The sequence below is a fragment of the Ziziphus jujuba genome, chromosome 10, assembly GCF_031755915.1.
Source record: "Ziziphus jujuba cultivar Dongzao chromosome 10, ASM3175591v1".
NCBI classification, from domain to species: Eukaryota; Viridiplantae; Streptophyta; class Magnoliopsida; order Rosales; family Rhamnaceae; genus Ziziphus; species Ziziphus jujuba.
Window position 1 is genome coordinate 5,529,612 of NC_083388.1, and position 25,551 is coordinate 5,555,162.

General features: G+C 31.1%; 2 protein-coding genes and 1 long non-coding RNA gene across 3 annotated transcripts; all 3 read right to left on the bottom strand.

The window, feature by feature from the left end:
- Positions 1 to 702: 702 nt before the first annotated feature.
- Positions 703 to 2,459, bottom strand: LOC125421100 (uncharacterized). Its single transcript, XR_007239261.2, has 2 exons — positions 1,293 to 2,459; positions 703 to 965 (listed from the first exon to the last, which is right to left on the bottom strand). It is a non-coding gene; the product is annotated as an uncharacterized LOC125421100 (long non-coding RNA).
- Positions 2,460 to 4,552: 2,093 nt separating this feature from the next.
- Positions 4,553 to 7,020, bottom strand: LOC107410640 (tryptophan N-monooxygenase CYP79A68). Its single transcript, XM_016018095.4, has 2 exons — positions 5,937 to 7,020; positions 4,553 to 5,441 (listed from the first exon to the last, which is right to left on the bottom strand). Exons 1-2 carry the CDS (start codon positions 7,002 to 7,004, stop codon positions 4,803 to 4,805), a joined length of 1,707 nt encoding a protein of 568 aa, XP_015873581.2. The 5' UTR covers positions 7,005 to 7,020; the 3' UTR covers positions 4,553 to 4,802.
- Positions 7,021 to 21,329: 14,309 nt separating this feature from the next.
- Positions 21,330 to 23,449, bottom strand: LOC107410648 (tryptophan N-monooxygenase CYP79A68). The gene is made up of 2 exons (XM_016018100.3): positions 22,400 to 23,449; positions 21,330 to 21,994 (listed from the first exon to the last, which is right to left on the bottom strand). Exons 1-2 carry the CDS (start codon positions 23,447 to 23,449, stop codon positions 21,356 to 21,358), a joined length of 1,689 nt encoding a protein of 562 aa, XP_015873586.3. The 3' UTR covers positions 21,330 to 21,355.
- Between the last annotated feature and the right edge of the window lie 2,102 nt (positions 23,450 to 25,551).

The following is a 25,551-nucleotide window of genomic DNA, read 5'->3' on the forward strand; positions in this document are numbered from 1 at the left end:
ATCTTTGCAGCTATAGAGATTTACATGAAATGACATTCATGGAGCAAAACTAATAATACTGAATTGTTATATGTGCAAATGAAAGAAATGTTAAAAGAAGGACGTAAAAAACACAAAAAAAAAAAAAAAATTACTTATTGATGATATTGGAATTCATTAATAGGGATATATATATATATATATAGGATTATTTTTAACTGGGGAGAAATGAGGAAAACTAATTATAGGGTAGTCAATACCATATTGCATAATTAAGTGTTGATGTTCGCATAATCCAAATAGTGGATAATAGTTGTCCTGTTTAAGACAATCTCTAATCACAGCACAATGAAAGAAATAATACACCGCCTTTAAGTAATAGAATTCTTTTTCCATTGAGGGCAAACGATTACAGTTTTTTAAGACAATTAATCTAATTTCGAAACCTACTTTGCAATAAAAGAAATTTTAAAAAAAGGAAGATTAATGAAAATTTTCTTACAAAATATATATGGAAAAAATATATGTATTTTTACTTAAAGACGGTGCAAAAAGGCATTGTGAGAACAAAGTACTCGGCGTTTACAATGTTTTTCTAAAAGCAATTGAGATGCAACTCCAAACACGCTACGAACAAGAAAGAGACCATTCACCACAAACAAATAAAATAAAAAAAAATAAAAATTGCCAGACACTGAAAACTCAGGAATCATATATAGTATGTACACGTAAATTGCCAGAGTTCATTGAAGTTTTTGGTTGAATTTAGATGACCATGTTAGGAAAGAGATAGCCACAAAAGAAGCCAGGGTTGCTTAAATTGTCTTTTTATATATATAAGTACAGAGTCCTTCTACGGTCAGGATCATTCGAATAGAATCGCATGCGAACCAGAGAAAAACCGACGCTACATGAAAAAAAAACATCGACTTTTCTAAAAACATCAGCTCTGCTCCTGGCCTGCACGCAACTCCATCCGGACGGTCCTGATCATAGAATCCTCCTATAAGTACATATGTACATATATATATATATATATATATATATATATATATATATATATATTGAGTCCTTCTACAATCAAGACCATCTGGATAAAAACGCGTGCGGACTAGAGAAAAGCCGACTCTACAGAAGAAAAAAGTATTGGCTTTTCATTCAGAGAAAAAGTTGAGGCTACACAAGAAAAAAATATCGGATTTGCATCGGCTTTGCCCCTAGTCTGCACGCAACTTCATCTAGACGGTCCTGATCATAAAATTCTATTATATATATATATATATAGAGGAGTTTTGTAGTCAAGATGTTCTGACCTTAACTCTTCTGGTCCAAAAACATAATTTTAATCTTGATCGTTTGATTAAAACCAATGGTGCAGATTAAAGTCACAAATTTCCTCTCAAAAATTCATTCCCACGTGCTGAGAACTTCTTCCACAGCCTTCCCTTCCTCTTCCATTCTGCTTCTACCATTCCATCTTTCTTTATTTCCTCTTCTCCTATGTCTCCTCTATCTCTCTCCTTTTTTTTTTTCTTAAATAAAATATTGGCGACGTCCTAGACCTTTCGAAACCCACCGCCCAAGATTCTGAAACCCACCGCCTAGGATCCCAAGGCTAGGGCGGTCCCAAAATTGGGCCACCACCCTAGCCTTGTCTCTGACAATCCCAAATCCAATCCACTGCCAGATTTTATTTAAAAAAATGAAAAAAAAAAAAAGAGACAAAGAAGACAAAGGAGAAGAGGTAATGAAGAAAGGTGGAACGGTGGAAGCAGAGGAAAAGAAAAAGGGAAAGGAAGAAAAGGATGTGGGAGGAAAAAATTTCAAGTATTCCTGGAGTGTGGATTACTCAGAACTCAGGCATTCTTTAAATGATATGTGTATTATCTTTCCCAAGTAATAAAAGTTTTGTTATTCTATTTTTGGGTTGTAAAGCAAAATCAACGTTGCTGAGCAGACGGAGAACCAAATCCAAAGATTGTTTTATAGATAATTTTTTTTTCTTAAATAAAAAATTAAAAATCTAAAACCACCCAACATCTTATAAAAGTCGGTTTCTTCTTGCATGGACAAATTAAGTATGATTTTATATTTAAATAAAAAAAAAACAGAAAACCTAAAACTCATGATCAGTAAATGTCCAAGACCAAATATTTATTTATTTATTTATTTTGGATAAACTATAAGACCAAATATTTATCAGTTTGGAGATAATAAGTTCATTTGATCTTCCCATTACTTTTCCATTAGAAAACGAGTTATTTGTTCCATTTTGCCAGGACAGTACTGACTATATATATATATTTTTTAAATTATCTTTAACTCGTGGAACAAGGGAATGGAGAGAGCAGTGAATGTGACGCGTCAGATGGATGAGAGAAGGTCGGCGTTGCTGACGTGTTCATCATGGGAAGCAACTGCTACCTTCTTTATCCAAATACTTTCACAAAGAAAAACAGTAAAAACCATGATGAAATAAAATCTCCGTACAACATTTAAAAATGCATATGCATGCAAAATATTTTTCATGTAAGAAAATTATTAATTTATTAATAAATAAATAATTTATTGATAAATAAATATTTGTTAATTTAAAATTTAATTTATATTATTTTTATAAAATAGTTTTATTAACTATATAATATATGTTTATTAAAAAATAATTAATTAAGCAAAATCAAATCTACAATAACTAGATTAATTAATATCCAATCAATAAATAAAAAAGTAGTTAGTATAGAAAAATTTTACCATGTAAAGAAGTGTACTAATGAAAGAAAGCTTAATGATAAGTGCAAAAAAAGATTATTGTTTAATTGGTTAATTACTTAATTTACTATTATTGGAAAATCGCATATCAATTGTTCATTTTTTATTCCGAATATTATTTAATTTTTTTTGTACATCTTAAAAAAAGTAAAAAACTCTAAATGCATATTTTGAAAAGAAAAATAAATAAATAAAAAACTATTAAGTAAAATTTTATTATTATGCATAGTAAATGTTTTATATATTATTAATTTATTATAAGTCTAATCAATTATTAAGTTAAATATATATTTAACGGGTTCTAAATATTTTTTTTAAATTATATTATACTATTTAATGAACTTATCCATTTAATATATTGGTCCAAATTGAGACCGAATAATTTTGTTTATTTAATTAGATTATTTATTTATCAAATTTTTATTTATTAAAGTTTTATTGTACCAGCTTATATTTTGTACTATCTAATGATAATATTTCAAAAGTTAATATTTCCACATTCCTAATTATTTCCTTCAAGTAATAAAATTAATATATTTTCTTCTTGTTTTTTTTCAAACAAAATAGCACAATTGGGATTTGTCTGTCTATTTATAATTTTCAGCTTCTTCTATTTTATTTTTTTATAAATTTATTAGAGCATCTTAAATGATATTGCATTTTTTTATTGCAATGTCAAAAATAGCATAGTTGTGCTTTTTATATGCTTCAGTAGCACATTGCATAAAATGTTAGCTGTATTTTTAACACCAAATTTGATATTTAGCATAAGAGAAAAAAATGCCAATACTAAAATTTAAAAATATAAATGGAAAAATAAGATTTACCATTGGAGAGATGCTTTTGCAAGAGCAGGTCGGGCCATGGGTACACATGCTTCCCATTAATTTTTTCTCCAATTTTTTGTTAATATTTTCTTCTACTTACTTTTCTGCCCATTAAATATCTACGTGCCCCCATCAATTTAAGTCTAATATTTTTGTCTTTAAATCAATAAGTGTCTCCTTTCCTACGAATTTCCTTATTAAAATTTCATTAACTTAATTAATTCTTCTTATTGTTTAAATTATAACTAACAAATGTTACCAAATAAAAGTTTAAATTTAAAATTTTTCTAAATTAATTTAGATTGTTTAAATAATTTGTTAGTTTGAGGTTACTATTAGAGAAGTATCTGGATAACGAGAGAGAGAGAGAGAGAGAGAGAGAGAGAGAGAGAGAGAGAGAGAGAGAGAGAGAGAGAGAGAGAGAGAGAGAGAGAATGAAAAGACCAAAGTGGATACGATAGCATCTGCTTCTCTATAACAAGAATAGAGTGATGTTCAGCTGGTCCCATAGAAGCCTAAGCCTCTATAAAAATAATAGAATATTTGATTTACATCCTGTAACGTTTGTGATAAATACAAATATATTTCTAATAAATCATCCACGTTTTTTTGTGGCAAGTTAAATTACCTTTATATTCTTAATTAAACTAAATTACCTTTAAATACTTTTTTTTTTCTTGTTGCAAAAATCAATTCAAAGAGTATAAAGTTTTGTTAATCCATAATTTTTTTTTTTAAATAATGTGTATTTTTAATTAATTTTATTTAAATTATGTGATAGTTTTTCAATTTTCTTAAAACTATAATGATGACATTAATAAGATAAGTTTTTTTAGCTAAGTAATAATTGTCAAATATATTTAACCAATTAATGTATTGTAATTATCGATTTGTTGTTTCCTTTCCCAACGTTTCCTTCTTCTATCATTCCATGAGCGCCTCACATATCCTCGGCATAAGTCAAAGCTAGTCTCGGGGTAAAAAAAAAGTCAAAGGTTGATGTATATAGAACCGCAATAACTCATATAAATGTATATCCATACTTTTTCTAAGTAAACGTGATTAAAATCTATAAATGTATATCCCATCAAACATGAATGCAGTTTTATTCTATTCTTAGCCTGCAGATAATAATGTGGATCGAAAAGTAATATGCTAGTACGTAGCATCATGATCCAAATTTAATTCCTAACTAGCTATATGTCTTGGAGTTCATGCATAATTGAACTAGTTCATTGGATAAACACTTGCAGGCAAGCGAGGCTTTGCATGAGCATGAAGAGGAGTATCCTTCAACAAGAGTGAGTCAGCTTCAATTAGGTCAATTTTCTCCACACCTGGTGGCATGCTCCATGTAAACCCTTGAACAAGCCTAGCAAGCAGCATCACTGACATGGTCGTCCCGAGCCAACTGCCTAAGCAACTTCGCCTTCCAGTAGTGAATGTAATGAAGCGAAGCTCAGGTTCAGCAAGACTTACTTGTTGAGTAGCAACTCCATCCTTCAAATGGCGTTCAGGGTCAAATCTCAAAGGGTCTTCCCAAACCTTAGGGTTTCGGCCTAATTCCAACCGGCTTAGCAATACGTGACTTCCCTTGGGGATGAAATAGCCAGCCACAATGCAATCAGAGACAGAGAGATGGGGGACGTTGAACGGGGAAATCGGGTGAAGACGGAAAGCTTCCCTTAAACAGGCAGTGATATAAGGGAGATTAGGAATATCATGTTCTTGAACAAGCTTGTCTTTACCAACAACCCTATCTAATTCCTCCACTGCTTTTTCAAGTTGTTCAGGTTGGTTGAGCATTTCCGATAGAGCCCATTCAGCTGCATTGGAAGGATTGTCCACTGTTGCAAGAAAAATTTCCTGCATTGCATAAACCATAGATATACAAGACACTCAAAATTTAATTAAGGTGGAAGTACCTCAAATATATTTATATATATATATATATATATATATTTCTAAGGTGGATTGTCCACTCTTCTCTCTTTTTTTTTTTTCTTTTTTTTTCTTTTTCTTTTTTTTTTCTTTTTTGTATCATATGATTAAAAGGATAAAATATTAAATGAGAGGGAAAAAAATAAATGCCATCCTGCTCTTATAATACATAAATGAAAATTTATAATTTTCTTATATCATTAAGTAATTATTTTAAAAAAATATATATAATTATTTAAGAGTTTTACTATTTATCATTAGTGATAAAGATAACTATATTATGTCCTAAATTTTAATTAGGATATTTAATTTTAATTAAGATAACTGTATATATAAATACACATGGTTTACATGTAAATGCATGCATGAAAACAAAAAGAGGAGAATGAAATTAAATGAAGAAGAAGATGATATTCTAACCGTGATTTGCGCTTTGATCTCATCATTAGACAATAAAGGTTCTCCATCTTCATCTTTGAGTGTAATGAAAATATCAAGCAGATCCTCAGCCTCTATCTTCTTTCCTTCCCTCCATTGTTGAACTCTCTCATTCACTATAACTTCTTGGTACTTTTTCAACACCTCCATAGCCTCACTAACCTTCTTCTCATGCTCATCCAAATCAAAAACCCTCATCCATGGAAGATAATCCACCACAGAGAAAGCATAGATGTGTAAAAGCAAAGTAAAAAGTGCAGAAAGATGCTCTTCTTCTTCAACACCAGGTCCTCCATCTTCGCTTCCTTTCCCATAAAACCTTCTGTTGAACATCATCTTCCTCATCACATTTCCTGTGTAGTGTTGTGCCGCAGTTCTCACATTAACCACTTGCCCTGCAGAGCCACCATTGTAGCTCAGGTTGTGGATATACCGAATGAGGTTATCGGCTTCTTCATTCCGTTTCTGAAGCATCCATTGCATTTTGGAACGGTTGAATACATCATGAATCAAAACCCTTCTCATCTTCTTCCACTGGTTTCCCATCGGTGTTACTATTGTGGCCAAAAATCCACGACTGAAAATACCAGTGTTAACTGTTAAAGGTCTTGATGCGAAAACTGCATCATATTTTTTGAAGAATTCTCTAGCGATTTCTGGTGAATTGACAGTGATGACATTGGTTTTTCCTAAGCAAATGCAAGCGATATCTGTATCGAGTTCTTTCATGAAACGGTTAATCCATCGGTATGCAGGTCTATTCCTCCACATCTCGAGGACATTTCCAACCAGAGGCCATGGAGAAGGACCTGGAGGAAGAGAAGGAACGTTCTTGCTTTTGGTAAAGATATTGATAAACTTGGTTTTGACAAGGAAGATGCCAAGGGAAACGAAGAGGCAAATCGCAAAGGATGAGAGTCTTTGAGAGGTTATTGAACAGTATTCGTAGGAAGCACATTTTTGTGGTGGGAGCCAAAATAGAGAGAAAACAGGCTTTGAGTATGGTACTACTACTGTAAAGTTCAAGGTCTGTTCCAAGTCCATTGCCATTTATGGAGGATTGAGAAACTGAGGGTGGTGTGCAACAAAAATAACATAGAAAGGAATGTATTTATAGGCAAGCAGATGGATGAATTATTGGATGAAAAACATGCAGAAATAAATGATTTTTATTATTACGTGTGTGGCCCAAAAAGGCAGCCCATTTAATGGTGAAAGCATGCTTTTATTATGTATTTTATATTAATAATACTATGATAGTATAAGTATTAAAATATTTAGCAAATTTTTTTAGCAAATAAGTGTAAACTCTTAATAGAAAAATGTATTAAAAAAATATCACAATTACATATTATTATATTATCTATTATAGTATTTCGTCAATAAATTTAATAAATATTTTAATAAATCAAGTATTATTAATTTTATATAGTTCTCGTTACCAATAGAGGGTAGAAAATTGTCAAAAATATAATTGTTGAAATGAGGGTGAAAAGCATTATTTTACATGGGTTTTGCTTTCGGAAACTAAGAAGAATCCTATAATTTGCTACATATTTACTATAGCTTATATGTTTTCTAGTGCTTTTTATTTTGTTGTAGCTTCTTAAAAAGAAATTAGAAACGTGTTACTTCACATTTTAAAAATATATGTATTTTACATAAAGGCGGTGGATTACTTAAAACCTACCACAATCTGGAAGATTTTAATCAGATCCACAACTGAGAGCCCATCCAAAGTGCATTGTGACAAGAACGTACTCCACGTTTACAATGTTTTTTTAGCAGACGCTGTGACCAGGAATTAACCACAAAGCCAAGGCTGCTTAACTGTTCTTTTTAAATATTTGATTAAATTATCTTTTAACTCGTGTAACACGAGAATAGAGAGACCACGTGTTCGTCATGGGAAGCAACTGTTACCGTCATGTCCATGTCACTATGAAAAGTTATTCAGTTAAAAGAATTGTTAATTATTGATATATCAATAATTTATTAATAAATAAATATTCATTAATTGAAAAGTAACTTTATATGATTTTTGTTAAATAATTTTATTAACTTTATAGTATATATTAATAAAGAAAATGATCAATCAAGCTAGATTAAATTTACAATTACAAGATTTGTTGATATTCAATCAATAAATGAAACAGTAGTCAATAAAGAAAAATATTATTTAATTGATTAATTATTTGACTCACTAGTAATGAAAAATTGTGTATCAATTGATCAATTTTTATTTTAAATCTTATTTTATTTTATTGAACATCTTGAAAAAGACAAAAAACTTTTAAATGCATATTTTAAAAACAAATAAATAAATAAAGGAAAACTATTAAGTTAAATTTTCTTATTATGTATGGTAAACATTTTTGTATATTAAAGTTATCTAATTAATGGGTCCTAAAGGATCTTTTTTTTTGTAAATATAATCTTAAGCTATTTAATGTATTTATTCATTTAATATATCCGTTGGGACCAAATGATTTTATTTATTTAGCAAGATTATTCATTTATTGAACATTTATTTATTAAGATTTTGTTGTATGAGCTTATCTTTTATACTTCAAAATCCAGTGATAATATTTCAAAAGTTAATAATTCCACATTGTTGATTATTTCCTTCAAGTAATTAATATATTTTCTTTAAAAAAAAAAAAAAGCATAATTGGGGTTTGCCTATCAATTTAAAAATTTCAACTTCTTCTATTTTACTTTTTATAAATTAATTAGAGGATCTCTAAAGGTATTTTTTTATAAATAAATTAGAATATCTCTAACGGCATTACATTTCTTATTTTAATATCAAAAAATAGCATAACTGTACTTTTTGAATACTCCGATAGCACATTGCATAAAATGTTATTTGTATTTTTAGCACTAAATTTGGAATTTAGCATTAGAGAAGGTTTTGTTGTATGAGCTTATCTTCTATACTTCAAAACCTAGTGATAATATTTTAAAAGTTAATATTTCCACTTTGCTGATTGTTTCCTTCAAGTAATAAAATTAATACATTTTCTATTTTAACAAAAAATAAGCATAATTGGTATTTGCCTATCTATTTAAAATCTTCAACTTCTTCTATTTTACTTTTTATAAATTAATTAGAGTATTTAATGGGATTACATTTTTTATTGTAATGTTGAAAAATAACATAATTGTACTTTTTGAATTCTCCAATAGCGCATTGCATAAAATGTTAGTTGTATTTTTAGCACCAAATTTGGAATTAACATTAGAAAAGGTATGCCAATAGCAAAATTTAAAAATACCAATGACAAAATACAATTTACCATTGGAGACACTTTTACAACCACATGTATATATACACTGATGGACCGAGGTTGGGCAGGTCACCTATAGGGACACATGCCTACCCTCAATTTTTTCTCCTCCAATTTTTTTGTTAGGATTTTCTTCTACTTACTTTTCTGCCCATTAAATACCACGTGCTGTAACATTCCATCCCAAAGTACAACAGAATTTTTGCACGTTGACCGAGGTTGATCGTTGATCGAGAGGGTCAAAATTTTGACTTTTTGCTTTGAATGGAATTTGGCATTGGCTAAGGCACCATTGTGGAGTACACATCGACTCGAGTCCGTAGACTAGTAGCACGTCGAAATCGCAGCTACCGTTTGAAAGTTATGCACAAGGCAAGTTGCGGTCCAAGCTGTCCAAGGGTGCCAAGTTTGACTTTTTATTTATGTAGAATTTTAATTTGACTCTTATATGATTATAAAGCACTCGTCAATACGAGTCTATAGACTAGCGGCATGCCTAATTTGGACATTCGGTTAAAAATTTATGGACTTGCAAAGTTTTTCTGATACAGTATTATTTTATAATATTTTTAATTAAATGGTGTTATTGTGAAAAATGTGCGCCACATGTCAAGCCCCTAGCCTGTCCCGTGAGTGCACAGTGGCACCCATGGGATGGCCTTTTATTGGCTCAAACCTGTGTGTGAGCCGTGTGACCAGAGAAAGAGAGAAAGAGAAAAAGCGGGGAGGAGAGAGAGAAAGAGAAGCCACCACCCACGGCCACCCTCCATTCACCGTCCTCTACCCCTTTCACCCATACACGTGCCCGACCACCACCTTGCTCCTTCCATTTTCGGCCAGCCCGCCGAATCTCGCAGCCACCCGACCACCGATGCGCCCAGATCGGGGCATTTTCCGGCAGTGGCATCAAAAACTTCCCACTTAGATTTCTCCCTGATCCGGCCTCCGTTTGCCTCACCGTCGGTCCTATCCGTTCGCCCATCCTCCGATCTACGTTTCTCCAAAAATCACGACCAGCGGCCACCAGATGTGCCGCCGGCAAAGACAGGTTCCGGTGATCACGGCGACTCGTCGGGAAATTGATTTTCCAACGAGTTTCCAGTTGCATCGCCCATCCTTTCCCACTAGTTTCGACCCCCCTGAACCCAGATATGAGGTCAGTTTCCTCCAACTTGGGGCGGTTTGTGAGATCCAAGGATCCAAAATCCGACACTTTTCCGACAAGAGTCCAGCCACCTCGGGTCTAATCTTCGAAAAGTGAGATCAGATTCGTAATCCTCGTTTCACAAGCTTCGATTCAGTATATCACTCGTAAATTTTGGTTGTCGTTTGCGGTCGCTCTTTGGGTACCCATTTGGGAGTTACCCGATTAAAATATTAAAATAATTAGTTTTGTGTATCGTAGATACTTTAGGTGCACGTGTGGGTAGTGGAGTTGATCCTGCAGAGGATCTCGATTGATACACGTGCTTGAGGTGAGTGACCCACCTTTAAAACTATTTTAGGGTGATTAATTATATTTATTTTGTGTTAATTTAATATTTAGAAAATATGCTCATGTGGTGGAATTTATTTATAACTATGGTAAATTGTATTCTCAATTTTGGTGATTTCTTATATATATATATATATGCTTATTGATGCTAAATGAAAGTTTGGTTTATTAAGGAATTCTTGATTATTATTATTGTAATTTAATTGAATTTATTACGCATGAGCAAGGTGTTTCCATTTAATTAATTGTATTTTGGATTTTAATATTATTTTTGGCATGATTTGATTTTAAAGATTTCAAGAAAAATTATTGGTTTAAGTTTGGTGCTTTCAAATTATATAATTATGCCCTTGAAATATTATTTGATTGATTTTATGATTTGGAAAAAGTTATTTGTATATTATTATTGATGCATTTACGCTAGAGATATTAAAGAAAAAAAATGGGATTGTAAATTTCAAAGATGGTATGATTCCCACAGTGAATTTTGGAAAAATTATTATTTTTTAAAATAATATGGTTACTTGTTTTAGACGCACTCATATAGTACTGGTGTTCTATATTGTGTATGTGGATGAGCATGCAAGTTATAATGTCTCCCATGAGTTGCCATCGGTGTAACACCCCGTCACAAAGTACAACGGAAATTTTCCAACTTTGACCGAGGTTAACCGTTGACCGTTGACCGTTGATCGAAGGGGTCAAAAGTTAACTTTTTGACTCGGATGAAATTTTAGGTTGACTGAAGTACCGTTACGAAGTACACGTTGGCACGAGTTCGTAGACTAGTAGTATGTTGAAAATGGAGCTACGGTTTGAAAGTTACGAGCAAACCAAGTTGAAGTCCAAACTGTCCAAGGGGTGCCCAAGTTGACTTTTTATTCATGCAAAGTTGAGCTTTGACTCATGCATGGTTGTGAAGTACTCGTCGATACGAGTTCATAGACTATCGGCACGCTTAAATTGGACATCTGGTTAAAAAGTTATGAGCATGCAAAATTTTCCGAATACAGTATTATTTTAATATATTTGGCTTGAGTGAACAGTATGTGCCACGTGTCACAATTTCAGCCAATCTCGTGAGTGAACAGTGTCACCCATGGGTGGCTTTTATTTTGGCAAAACGCGTGAACCGACGGGGAAAGGAGAGAGAAAGAGAGGAGGAGAGAGAGAGAGAGAGAGAGAGAGAGAGCTAGAGAGAGAAACCAACCGGCCACGGCCATTCATCCATTTCCGGCCACTGGAACAGTACACGTGCCACCCCACCTTGAAGCCCACCTGAAAACCGGCCGGCCAGCCAAAAATCACTGCCAACCGACCACCGACGCGCCCAGATCGAGGCTTTTTCCGACGGCGACGCCGATTCCTTCAAACCCTGATTTCTCCCTATTCTGGCCACCGTTTGCCTCACTGCCGGTCCCACTGAGTTACCCATCACCAAATCTACCTTCCCACCAAAAAGCACGGCCAGTGGCCATCGGACGTGCCACCGGAGGTGGCGAATTCCAGTGACCACGGCGGCTCGCAGGGAAATTAACTTTCCGGCGAATTTCCGGCTGCACCGCCCCTCTTTTCCCACTAATTCCGACCCTCTGAACCCAAGTCCGGTGTCCCCTTTCCTCAAATCTCAACGGATTGAGAGAATCAAGGAGTTGAATCCCGAAAACTTTCTGGTAAGATTCCGGCCAGCATGGGTCCGATCTCTGGGAGGTAAGTCTCAATCCGCGATCCTCATTCCATAAGCTTCGATTCGGTATATTACTCGTCAATTTTGGTTAACGTTTGTGTTAGTCCCCTTGGGTACCGGGTATTATTTACCTAAATAAAATATTAATTTATTTGAGATGTGTGATATTATTGTTCTAGGAGCACGTGTACGTTGTGGAATTGATCCCATGGAGGATCTTGGATTAATTGCGTACTCTAGGTGAGTGACCCACCTTCAAAATTAATTTGGGATGTTAAAATATATATATTTTGTGTTAATTGGTTATTTGAAAATATGTTTGATGTGTTGAATATTTAGTAAATTTATATTTGGAATTTTTGATGCCAAAATTGAATGGAATTAAATATTTGGGCATCATAAAATATGTTGGTTCTAAGGAATTTGAGAATTTGGTAAATTTTATCAAATTTTATTGTTGAAATATCTCACAATTAAATATTTGATAAATATGTTTTATGTATTTGATATTAAGAGAATTTCCAGATAAATTGTATTGCTAATTTATAATTTTTTTTTTATATATGTTTTGGTGCCAAAAGAATATATTTGGAAATTTAAAGAAATTGTGGTTTGATTTATTTTAATTATTGCTATGGTTATTAGTTTTAAAAATTGTTTTGGGGTATAATATAATATATAAGTGTTCGAATAATTTGGCTTATATACCATTTGATTGAATGTTTGGATTATGCATATAAAAATATTTGCCTTATCAAATATGAGTTGTCATTTTACGTAAGGTTTGACAATGTATTAAATGGTTTTATATTCTAATGGGTTCATAAGTGAACTTGGAGTAGTTAAATACTTTGGTATTTAAATTGGAATTTTAAATCATTTTGAAAATGATTTATTTGAGAAGCAGATGGAAAATTTTATGATTTTAAGCATGATCAAATATTTTATAATTTTATGTGTTTAAAATTGGTCTATGGTGAATATATTTCACTGTGGTATTTCTGATTTTTGTATGAAATGATGTTTTGAAATTTTGAAATATTTGAACAAGCTGTTGAACTTGACAATTAAATTATGATTATGATATAGTAGGATACTGTATCGATCATTTTAAATTGATGTACCATATAGTACCAGAGTTTGGTTCAGTATTATATTACAGTGTACTGGGTTTACCACGGTACCGTGAGGTTGGTTTCATCCAACGGTTATCTATTATTACCATGGACTGTGAGGTCGGGTTCATCCGACGGTTTTATTATTATTACCACGGTACCGTGAGATTGGTATCATCCAACGGTTTATTATTGCCACGGACCGTGAGGTTGGATACGTTCTGACGGTTATTTATTATTTCCATGACACCGTTCATATATTGAGGGTCGTGAATTGAGTGTATTCCACGGTTTACAAATTAGTACATCGTATGGTATATTGTATATGTTTGTATATATATTGTTGAGTTACAAATATTGAGATGATTCCTGCATTTTCATATTTATTTGGTGGAACTGTATTTATTATAATGTATGCTCAAATATTTACATCTTGATTTGAGACATTTCATAACATTACAATGATCGCTCATTCATATTTTTGAGCATCAGTTTTTATGATATTAATTGGGGTACAAGTTTGGGTTTTGGTGAAATGATTTTTAAAAAAGGGAACTTTTCCAACAGAGTGAATGGTGAGGGTTTTAAGAGAAAATATTATTTTCAATTAATTATTATTTATTTATTTATTCTTAATTAATCAAGTGTACTATAATTATTATTACGGTTATAATTGTACAGTAGATAGGGTCACTCACTGAGATGATTAGCATCTCATATTTCTGAATTCCGTTCCCCTAGGTACCAGATTTGGGAGACGTTGATCATCCAGGGCGAGCCCGACGTCTCAATTCTTTGCCGAAAATCCAAGAACATTTCTTCCATTTTTCCTCTTCATCTTGTATTGCTTCTTTATCTGACATTGTATTAATTCCACATTTATTTGTATAATGCTCTGTATACTGTATTGGACATTTAGTTATTAATTATGCACTGATTTATTGTTATTCATTTGGAGTGTTGCAAATTTGTGGAATTAAATTATAGTAATGTGGGAGGAATAAGAGGATGTATATAGAAATGTGTTTTCAGTGCAGAAAATTTATGGTAAGTCCAACCCTTAGGGGAGGTTCTGCCGGATTTTCCGTTGGAAGGTCCGGTAGGTTTCCCTGGGATCAGGGCTTGTTTAGGATTTCGGTGAGGAATTTTGGACGGGTCCTGACAATCGGACCGAGAACAGGTAAGCTTGATATTGGCCATAACCCCCCCCCCCCATGGCTGGGTTGACGGTTTAAGCAGCGGTGCCGTCGGGATGTCGAAGCGACCGTATACAAGTTTCTCTCTTTAACCTTCTGCCGGACGGTGTCCAAGATGCTGGGTATCATAGGGCATCATTAGTATATAGTGTGGTGCATCAAGTATTATTTTTCAGATATAAATTTCAAATCCTAAAGTTTTAAATTTGTATTTAATATTTAATTTAGTATTTTTTAAAATGTATTTATTCATATTTTATGTCACTTATTTTAAAACACTGTTTTTAAAATGCATCTTGCCATATTTTTATTATATAGATTGATTGAATATTTCAAAATGAATTTTATAATTTTTTTTTACCACTTATTTTACATGATTGTTTGTAATTACTTAAATTATATTTTTGACACTGTTTATTTTGATTTACTAAATCAAATTTTATGAATTATATATTGAATTTCACTTTTATGTTATATTTCTTTAATGGAAGTATTTTAAATTATTTTATTGTATTTTATTTGTATTTGGATTATTTAATTATTTATTATAATTGTATTTCGAGATTTACCATATGATACTCTGTATACTGTATTGGATATATTTTATTAAATACTGCATTAGTTTCTTTTTTAATTTATGGAAGTGCTGATTATTGTGGAATTAAATTATAGTAAGGTGGAGGAATAAGACGGTATATATAGAAGTGTGTTTCAATGCAGAAAATTGTGGTAAGTCCAACTTTTAAGGGAGGTTCTACCGGATTTTCTATTGGAGGGTCCAGTAGGGTTTCCTTGGAATCAGGACTCGTCTAGGGTTCCGGTGAGGGATCTTGGACGGATCCTGACACGTGCTCCGTCCAATTTAAGTCTAATTTGGTCTTTAAATCAATAAATTTCTCTGTCCCTATGAATTTTCTTATTGAAAGTTCATTATCTTAATTAATTCTTCTTATTTTTGTTTGTTTTAAATTATAACTAGCAAATATTATTGAATAAAAGTTGATTTAAATAATCTTTCAGTTTGAGGCTAATAATAGAGAAGTACTTATATTGTTAGAATCCTTTTAAAGTTACTTATCGGAAATCCTAGGATAGTCCGAACTAAGGGAAATTCTATTAGAAATTCTATAAAAAATCTAGCCATATCTTTTCTATAAACTGGACTACCCCAAATGTATCCTGCACAAAAAACTTACTCCGTAAATATACATCCACCTTACTCCTCCCACTTTATTATAAGTTTTCACAAATTTACAGGACTCCAATAATAGCATATGAATGAAGATACAAAAAATAATAAGTATATCGTAAATACTTTTATAGGTGTCGGCATCCTTTTCGAGATTTACTACGTAGATTCCCAAATAGATCTAACCTTTTCTTAATCCTTATTTAGTACAAGATATACATACTTTTATAACTCATGGCCACCCACACCATCCACACCGCCCATTTATTACAGTCTCATATTTCTACAGCATTTCATGAACATACAAAGTGTATTATATAGATAGAAAATAATAATAATAATAATAATACAGTCTTGGTCCCAAACTCAAAATTGTTTAGTTTACCCTTTAATATCTTAAAAAATATACAAATATAAATTTTACTATTGATAATCAATAAACTGTAAGATAAATTTTAATAAAATAAATTACATTTACAAAAATTTACATAACAGAGCAATTTTTTAAACTTAACAATTGAGAGTACAATATCTGCATGAAAGCTACAATACTTGTCTAAAGGTTACCATACCTACCCAAAGGCTATAATACTTACCCTTAGGCTACGATGTCTGTTCAAAAGCTATCATACATGCCAAAGGTTATTATACATGTCCGAAGACAATGATACTTGTCTAAAGGTTACAATACCTCCCCAAAGGCTACCATACTTGTTTGAAGGCTATCATACATGGGTAAGGGCAATAATACATGTCTAAAAGCTAGCATACATGTTCAAAGGATACAATACTTGTCCGAAAGCTAGCATACCTGTTCAAAAGCTATGACACCTACTTGAAGGCTACGATATCTACCCGAAGGCTACCATATATGCCCAAAAGCTATGAAACCCACCCAAAGTCCATGATACATATCCGAAGGCTACCATACATGTCCAAAGATAACGATACATCCAAATCTATTAATTCATCCATTCAAACGAATACAATAAGTATATAATTCACAATGATAACAACGACAACAATAATAATAATAACAATAACAATAACAACAACAACAATAATAATAATCATAAACAAGTAAATAGAACTAAAACTAAAAAATATATTACATAACCCACACACTCATAGTGGAGGCACATTCAATATTCCTCATAATATACACTAATGTACGATCCCATGATACCGGCTGTTTATAGCCATACTACTACCGATGCTGCTGAGGATAGTTGTCTTTAATGGCCATCCAATATGTTGATCTCGTAAGCAGTAGATATACAATATTAAGCCGTTTATGAGTCGAGTCGGGGTAGCTATCCCAGTATGGTGTAATACAATATAGTATAATGTAATACATGTCAATCAAAATAGTTTTAAGGCTTTGATTTTAAAAATTTTGTTGACGTTAATAAGAGCTTTAATTTTTGGCTAATTAAGTTATAATTGGTTATCTAAGACAAAAAGTTAGATGTTTAAGGACTAAAAGTACATACTTGTCGAGATGGAATAAGATATATTTGTAGCTATAGAGATTCACTTGAAATGACATTGATGGAGAAAAACTAATAATACTCAATTGTTTTATGTGCAAATGAAAGATATGTTAAAAAAAACAATAAATAATAATAATAATAATAATAAGACTTAGTGATGATATTGGAATTCATTAATAATAGGATTATTTTTAATTAGGGAGAAAAGGGGAAAACTAATTATAGGGTAGTCAATACCATAATTGCATAATTAAGTGTTGATGTTAGCATAATCCAACTAGTGGATAATTGTTATCCTGTTTAAGACAATCTTCCATCACAACACAATGAAAGAAATAATACACCATCTTTAAGTAATAAAATTCTTTTCCCATTGAGGGAAGACGAGTAGTAATAAAGCAAAGTTACAGTTTTTTAAAACAATTAATCTAATTTCGAAATCTACTTCGCAATAAAAGAAATCTTTAAAAGAAAAAAAGATTAATGAAAACTTTCTTTATATAGCATTCATGTTATTAATATAAACAATTTTCCTTGAAAAAAAAAATACAAACAGATGAATGCAAAAGTTATCCAACAAAGAACATATTGTTAGGTTAACCCCCCCCCCCCCCCCCCCAAAAAAAAAAAAAAAGATTAAAAAAGACAGCAACTCAAAAAAAAAAAAAAAAAAAAAGAATTAAAGTTACTTGCACGTTAAAGGCAATTTTTATATTGTTTCTAGGATTTTATATAACACCTCCAATAAGAAATGAAAAATTGTTCGTATAAACAAGAAGAAAAATTTACATCTCCATGACCAAATCTAATTGGAGCATTTTGTCCTTGACCGCATGATTTACCGTGTTGCATCAAATCTATAATACTAATTTCACACGTCCTTTTTTTCTGTAATAATTTACTTAGAAGCAATTCATTTTTGGAATCGACCAGGAAAGCAGAGAAACCAAAAGAAAATAAAATAAGCATTAAAAAAAAAAAAAAAAAAAAAAGTGGGCCGAGGAATAAGAAAAAGGACAAAAAAGTGTTTACCTTGAATAATCCAACGGTGGAAAAACATAAGGAAGTGACATACGTACAAAGCAATAAACATTGGAAAGCGATATGGATAGAGCAAGAGGATGCCACCTTCAAGATCCGTTGAACCTCAGCATGAAAGTCTTCTTTTAAAATATATGTATTTCACTTAAAGATGGTGTACTACATTAAATCCACACCACAATCTTAAAGATTTTCAATCAGATCCAACAACTGAAAGCCGACCAAAAATGCATTGCGAGAATGAAGCACTCGGCGATTACGATGTTGTTTTAAAAGCAATGTTTTTATATTTTAAATTATCTTTAACTCGTGGAACACGAGAATAGAGAGAACAGTCAATGTGAAAGCTGGGCTTTGCAGACGTGTTCGTCACGGTTAGCAACCGCTACCTTCTTATCCTAATACTTTCATAAAAACAGTAAAAGCCATGATGAAATAAAATCTCCGTAGAGCATTTATAAATGAATATCCATCTAAAAAATTATTTATTTAAGAGTATTATATTAATTTATTAATAAATAAATATTTATTAATTTAAAAACAAGTTTATATTAGTTTTGTAAAATAGTTTTATTAACTGTAGAATATATATTAATATTCAAATATTTTGCAAGTCCGTCCCATCACAGAATAATAATTAGGTATTTAAAAATATAGCCAATCTGACCGATCGTTTCAATTCAATTCAATATAATGAATATAATTTTATTGGAACAATTTAACAAAATTGGATTGGATGGAAAATTTTTAATTTAATTGAATTAAATTGATTATCAATTTTAGTGTTTAAAAATAATCAATCTAATACAATATTTCTATAATATATTAAAGTTTTATTTTAGATGTGATCTTTAATGGATATTGCTGTTTAAAAATAACCAATTCAATATAATATTTTTATAATATATTAAATTTTATTTTATGTATGATTTTCATCGATTAAGTTATAAATTTCAAATCGAATATAATACACTAGATTATTTCTCTTAGGGTATTGGATTAAATTTTAATGTTGTAGAAGATTTTTTTAAGGTAGAAATTATTGGTTGCATTGTAATATTGTGGCATTTTTGTGGAATTTGAACTTGAATTATAAAGTTTTTTATATTAATGATTATGTTATTGTAATACTAAAAATTACATTAGACCAGGTAAAAATTGAATCCAATTCAAAACTGATAGAAATAACAAATTCAAAATCGATCAATATTAAATTCGATTGGATTAAAAAATTCAAAAACCAATCAATATTGAATCGGATTGAATATTGGTCAAATTCATTGGATTGGAACCGATAAACACCCCTAACAATAATGGAGTTTTATTTTGGAAGTGTCTTTTTATAAGCATTTATTTTTTGTAAATTTATTTTTGTAGTATTTTTGTTAAAAAAATGTTTTATAAAACAAGATTGTATTTTTTTTTTATCGTATATCTAGATAAACGAGTACTTATCAAATATAGTAAGCGTCAATATAAAAACATAAAATAATATATTTGTTTTATTTTAAATATGTCAGGAAAAAAAATATATCTTAACAATGAGTAATTAGTTAAAAGGGAAATAACCCTCCTCAAATGTGTATTAATCCTATGTTTGAATTGATATATTTGTCCATATTTAGGGATTAAAGTTGCTGCATATAGAAGGTTAAATCAGTCTTCTTCATCTGCCTATTTCTTCTTTTTTATTTTCTCTCGGTTTCTTAGCAATTCTCTCTTTCCAAACACGATCACACACGGTCGTGTAGAAGAATATTAAGAAGATGGTGAGGACCGCCAATTGCATCACTTTACTTGCTCAATTCACATAGCTATTTCACTCTTTAATTTTTATTTTCATTTTTTTGTCTTATATTTATCGGCCGCATATTTGGTATTGTAGGGCTCTACGTGTATTAGAAGAAGCTTATGTGATACTTTCAGCTACACTTGGTCTTCAGGGAGGATGGGAATTTTTTCTGGATGGTGCAAACCTCATAGTCATTAGGATGAGAATTTTTTCCGAATGTTATTTTTTTTCAATTAAGATAAAAAGACAAAAAAAAAAAAAAACAAAAAAGCAAAAGGCATTAAGACATTTTCAACTAAGATAAAATTGAAAAATTTTAGAATAAGGCAAACAAAAAGAAGTCTTATATTAAGTGATGAGATAAAAAAAAATAAAAATAAAATGTATTGTCACTTAAAATAAATAAAATTAAAATACAAGTAATAAAATGTTTCACTATATACAATAAAACTACTTTTAAATTTATTTTTGATAGTTTAATTTTTTAATTTGAACTTGTACATTCATCAAAACATTTTGATAAAAGAGTAATTGTGTGTGTATATATCTTTGATAAAAAGGTACATAATAAATGTAATTTTTTATTATTTTTTTTAATCAACATTACCATTAGGAAGAGGAATTTTAGCTAGGTAAAAATTTGAATGAGAATCTGAGAATGTATTCTTAATGGTATGATAATTATATTGAAAGAGTACATTTTTCATATTTATTGTTTAATTAAATTGTTTAATTGTTCAATACGTTAGTTTTTAGTACATTTTTAAAGGTTTATTTGTTATTTTGATAGTTTAAAGGGGTTATATATAAGCGTCATCTAATACAATATACCCAATCTATATAAGCTATATATGTATGCATGTATGCAGGAAAAGAATAATTCTTAATCTGTTATCTGTATAACAATGATTTAATATGTTTAGTGAAATCTGGATTTTTAAGGCTTTAAGTAGCCATTGCACATTAAATTTATTTTATTTGTTTTTTTATTATGGATTAATAATTCTTGTAAATGTATTAACCATATTACAGAATGAAGGAAAAAGTTGAGAAAAAAATGCACTTCACGTGGTATACACCTGTAGTTTCTGAAAACTTTTAAACTAGTTAATTGGATAAACACTTGCAGGCAAGCGAGGTTTTGCATGAGCATGAAAAGGAGTATCCTTCAACAAGAGTGAGTCAGCTTCAATTAGGTCAATTTTCTCCACACCTGGTGGCATGCTCCATGTAAATCCTTGAACAAGCCTAGCAAGCAGCATCACCGACATGGTCGTCCCAAGCCAACTGCCTAAGCAACTTCGCCTTCCAGTAGTGAATGTAATGAAGCGAAGCTCAGGTTCAGCAAGACTTACTTGTTGAGTAGCAACTCCATCCTTCAAATGGCGTTCAGGGTCAAATCTCAAAGGGTCTTCCCAAACCTTAGGGTTTCGGCCTAATTCAAACCGGCTTAGCAATACGTGACTACCCTTGGGGATGAAATAGCCAGCCACAATGCAATCAGAGAAAGAGAGATGGGGGACGTTAAACGGTGCAATCGGGTGAAGACGGAAAGCTTCCCTTAAACAGGCAGTGATATAAGGGAGATTAGGAATATCATGTTCTTGAACAAGCTTGTCTTTGCCAACAACCCTATCTAATTCCTCCACTGCCTTTTCAAGTTGTTCAGGTTGGTTGAGCATTTCCGATAATGCCCATTCAGCTGCATTGGAAGGATTGTCCACTGTTGCAAGAAAAATTTCCTGCATTGCATGAACCATAGATATACATTACCCTTAAAATTTAATTAAGGTGGAAGTACTTCAAATATATTTATATATGTATATATCGTTTAGCTTGAAAATTACTTTTTTTTTTTTTTCCCTTGTATTGTATGTTTAAAGGGATAAAATATTTAATGAGAGGAAAAAAAATAAATTTCATCCTGCTCTTATAATACATATATGGAAACATATTATTTTCTTATATCATTAAGTAGCTATTTTAAAAGATATATAATTATTTACAAGTCTTTCTATTTTAAAAGGTATATAATTATTAACCAATTCTTATTTATTATAGTATATGCATGCGTGGAAAAAGAAAAAAAAAAAAAAAAGAGAGAGAGAGAGAATGAAATTAAACGAAGAAGAAGATGATATTCTTACCGTGATTTGTGCTTTTATCTCATCATCAGATAATAGAGGTTTTCCACCTTCATCTTTGAGTGTAATCAAAACATCAAGCAGATCCTCAGCCTCCATCTTCTTCCCTTCCCTCCATTGTTGAACTCTCTCGTTCACTATAACTTCTTGGTACTTCTTCAATACCTCCATAACCTCACTAACCTTCTTCTCATGCCCATCCAAATCAAAAGCCCTCATCCATGGAAGATAATCCACCACAGAGAAAGCATAGACGTGTAAAAGCAAAGTAAAAAGTGCAGAAAGATGCTCTTCTTCTTCAACACCTGGTCCTCCATCTTCACTTCCTTTCCCATAAAACCTTCTATTGAACATCATCTTCCTCACCACACTTCCTGTGTAATGTTGTGCTGCAGTTCTTACATTAACCACTTGCCCTGCAGACCCACCGTTGGAGCTCAAGTTGTGGATGTAGCGGACAAGGTTATCGGCTTCTTCATTTCGTCTCTGGAGCATCCACTGCATTTTGGAACGGTTGAATACATCATGAACCAGAACCCTTCTCATCTTTTTCCACTGATTTCCCACTGGTGTTACTATTGTGGCCAAAAACCCAAGACTCAAAATACCAGTGTTAACGGTTAAAGGTCTTGATGCGAAAACTGCATCATGGTTCTTCAAGAATTCTTTGGCGATTTCCGGTGAATTGACAGCGATGACACTGGTGTTTCCTAAGCGAAAGCAAGCGATATTTGTATCAAGTTCTTTCATGACACGGTTAATCCACCGGTATGCGGGTCTATTCCTCCACATCTCGGGGATATTTCCGACCAGAGGCCATGGAGAAGGACCTGGAGGAAGAGAAGGGAGTCTCTTGTTTTTGTTAAAGATGTTGATGAACTTATTTTTGTGATGAAAGATGACAAGGGAAAGGAAGAGGATTCCAAATGGGATGAGTTTTTGAGTGGTTACTAAAGAGTATTCATAGGAACTCCATTTTTGAGGGGGGAGCAAAAACAAAGAGAAAATAGGGTTTAATGATGCTACTGCTGTGATATTCAAAGTCTGCTCCATGTCAATCGCCAATAATGGAGGACTGATAAACTGAGGATGGTGTGGAAGAAAAAGGGTATAAAGCACTGTATTTATAGACAAATAGATGAAGGAAGTAGCAGCAGAATAATCGTGTACACCCTTCTGAGAGCCACCTAGTGCATGCAAGTAATTTATTATAATTATCATTATTTTTACTTTCACTAAATAAAATGATTTTTTTAATTTTATGTTAAAAAATGACTCATTAAATTTTGATTATTTTGGTCAAACTATTTCGTTTTCCGTATACAATAGGTCATTTTATACGGTTTAATGTTTGGTGATTTTTTTTTACTTTAATGTAAATAAACGACTAACTAAATTTTAATTATTTTGGTCAAACTATTTCTTTTACCATTTGATATAGCTAATTTTATATAGTCTAATCATGGATATAAATATCTACAGTATTATTGATATTTCTGTATTTTTTAATGTTTGATACCAATAGCAAAGGATAAAGTATATTCATCAACATATGCGATATTGATAAAAAGGTAAAATTTATCCGTCACCTCTAATAATAGAAATAGCAAATTTATCAATTATTGTCAATAATATCTATAATTATTGGTGGAAATTTTAAAACAAAAGTATAGATTTTTATGAAAATATTAAAGTATTATCATAATTATCAGTGGTTATTGATAGATGTGTTATTGATGTCAATATGTAATAAAAATTAATCATTATAATTAAGAACTTTAGTATATAGATAATATTTATTTCTTAAATTTTAATATTATATATGCACTAACAAACACTATATTTACTTGACTGTTTATATATATATATATATATATATATTATATTTTCGAAGTTTTCATCAATATCTACATATCAATAAATATTTTTATAAAATTATAACTTTCATATTTTTACCAATAACAATATTTTTATCATTGATCTACTGTTTGTACTAAAACATATCCAAACTTAAACGGAAGAAGTTATTAATTCGTAAGTCTACGCTGGCGTTTCCGGATATCTTCCTCGTATATCCAGCGTGTACTTCAAAAACTAATACTGGACAAGGATAAAAACTACTCCGACATACTCATGTGATTATTTACTGCTTCAAAACTAATAATTATCATACATGTATAGTTTTATATTTGGGCCGGTTATTAATAATAAAGACTAATTGGCTAATTTTTTTTATATATCGCTCATGTGATCTAAATGTTATATAAAGCTTTAAGAAATAGTTATTATTATTTATGTATAGTTTTATATTTGGAGCGGTTGTTATAATAGTGTTTATATATATATATATAATAGTTAATAAAGACTAATATATTGACCCTTTTTTTTTTCCTAATATTACGCGTCTTAGTTGGTTCTTATTAAATAAGTTTTGAATATATATATATATATATATATATATGCAAACAATTGGGATCTTTTCCTGAATTTTACCATGAAAACTACTACTCATCATAAACTAGTGTTGTCTATATAAAATATTCTAATTTAAAAAATAATTATCACTGTTATTTATGTACTCTCCGTACTAATTTTGACTGAGTCCTTTTTTATTTATTTATTTAATTTTTTTAATAGTTACAACAAATTTTTATACAACTGATCAGCCAAGCACATTTTAAATCGGGTATTTTAGTTGGTTATAAAGATTAATTGACCAAAAGTAGCACTGCACTCCATTGTTTTATATTACAGGTAAAGGCTTAAAAGCATCTTGAGGTTAATGATCTAATCATTATCTTTAATATATAACAATTAATATTATGACTGTGTATGTAGATTTAAGGAACATAATGCTATATTATTGTTCATTGATCGATTTAATTTGTGTTGTAACGATTGGTATCAAAGTATGATTCCCACATATTCATAGACCTTGTGTTCTTGAATGAAAAAATAGGACTTTATATTTAGTTAAAACAATTTCAAAAAACAAAACAAAAAAATAAAATGTTTCTGTGATTAAATTCTTAGATTGAATCCAATGATTGGGTTTTGTTATGCATATTGGAATTCGAATGTGCTAAGGCCTTTTGGTGGGATTGTTTTTAGGTCAAACCCCTTTAAAATCAAAGATTTGTCTTTTGGTTATAATC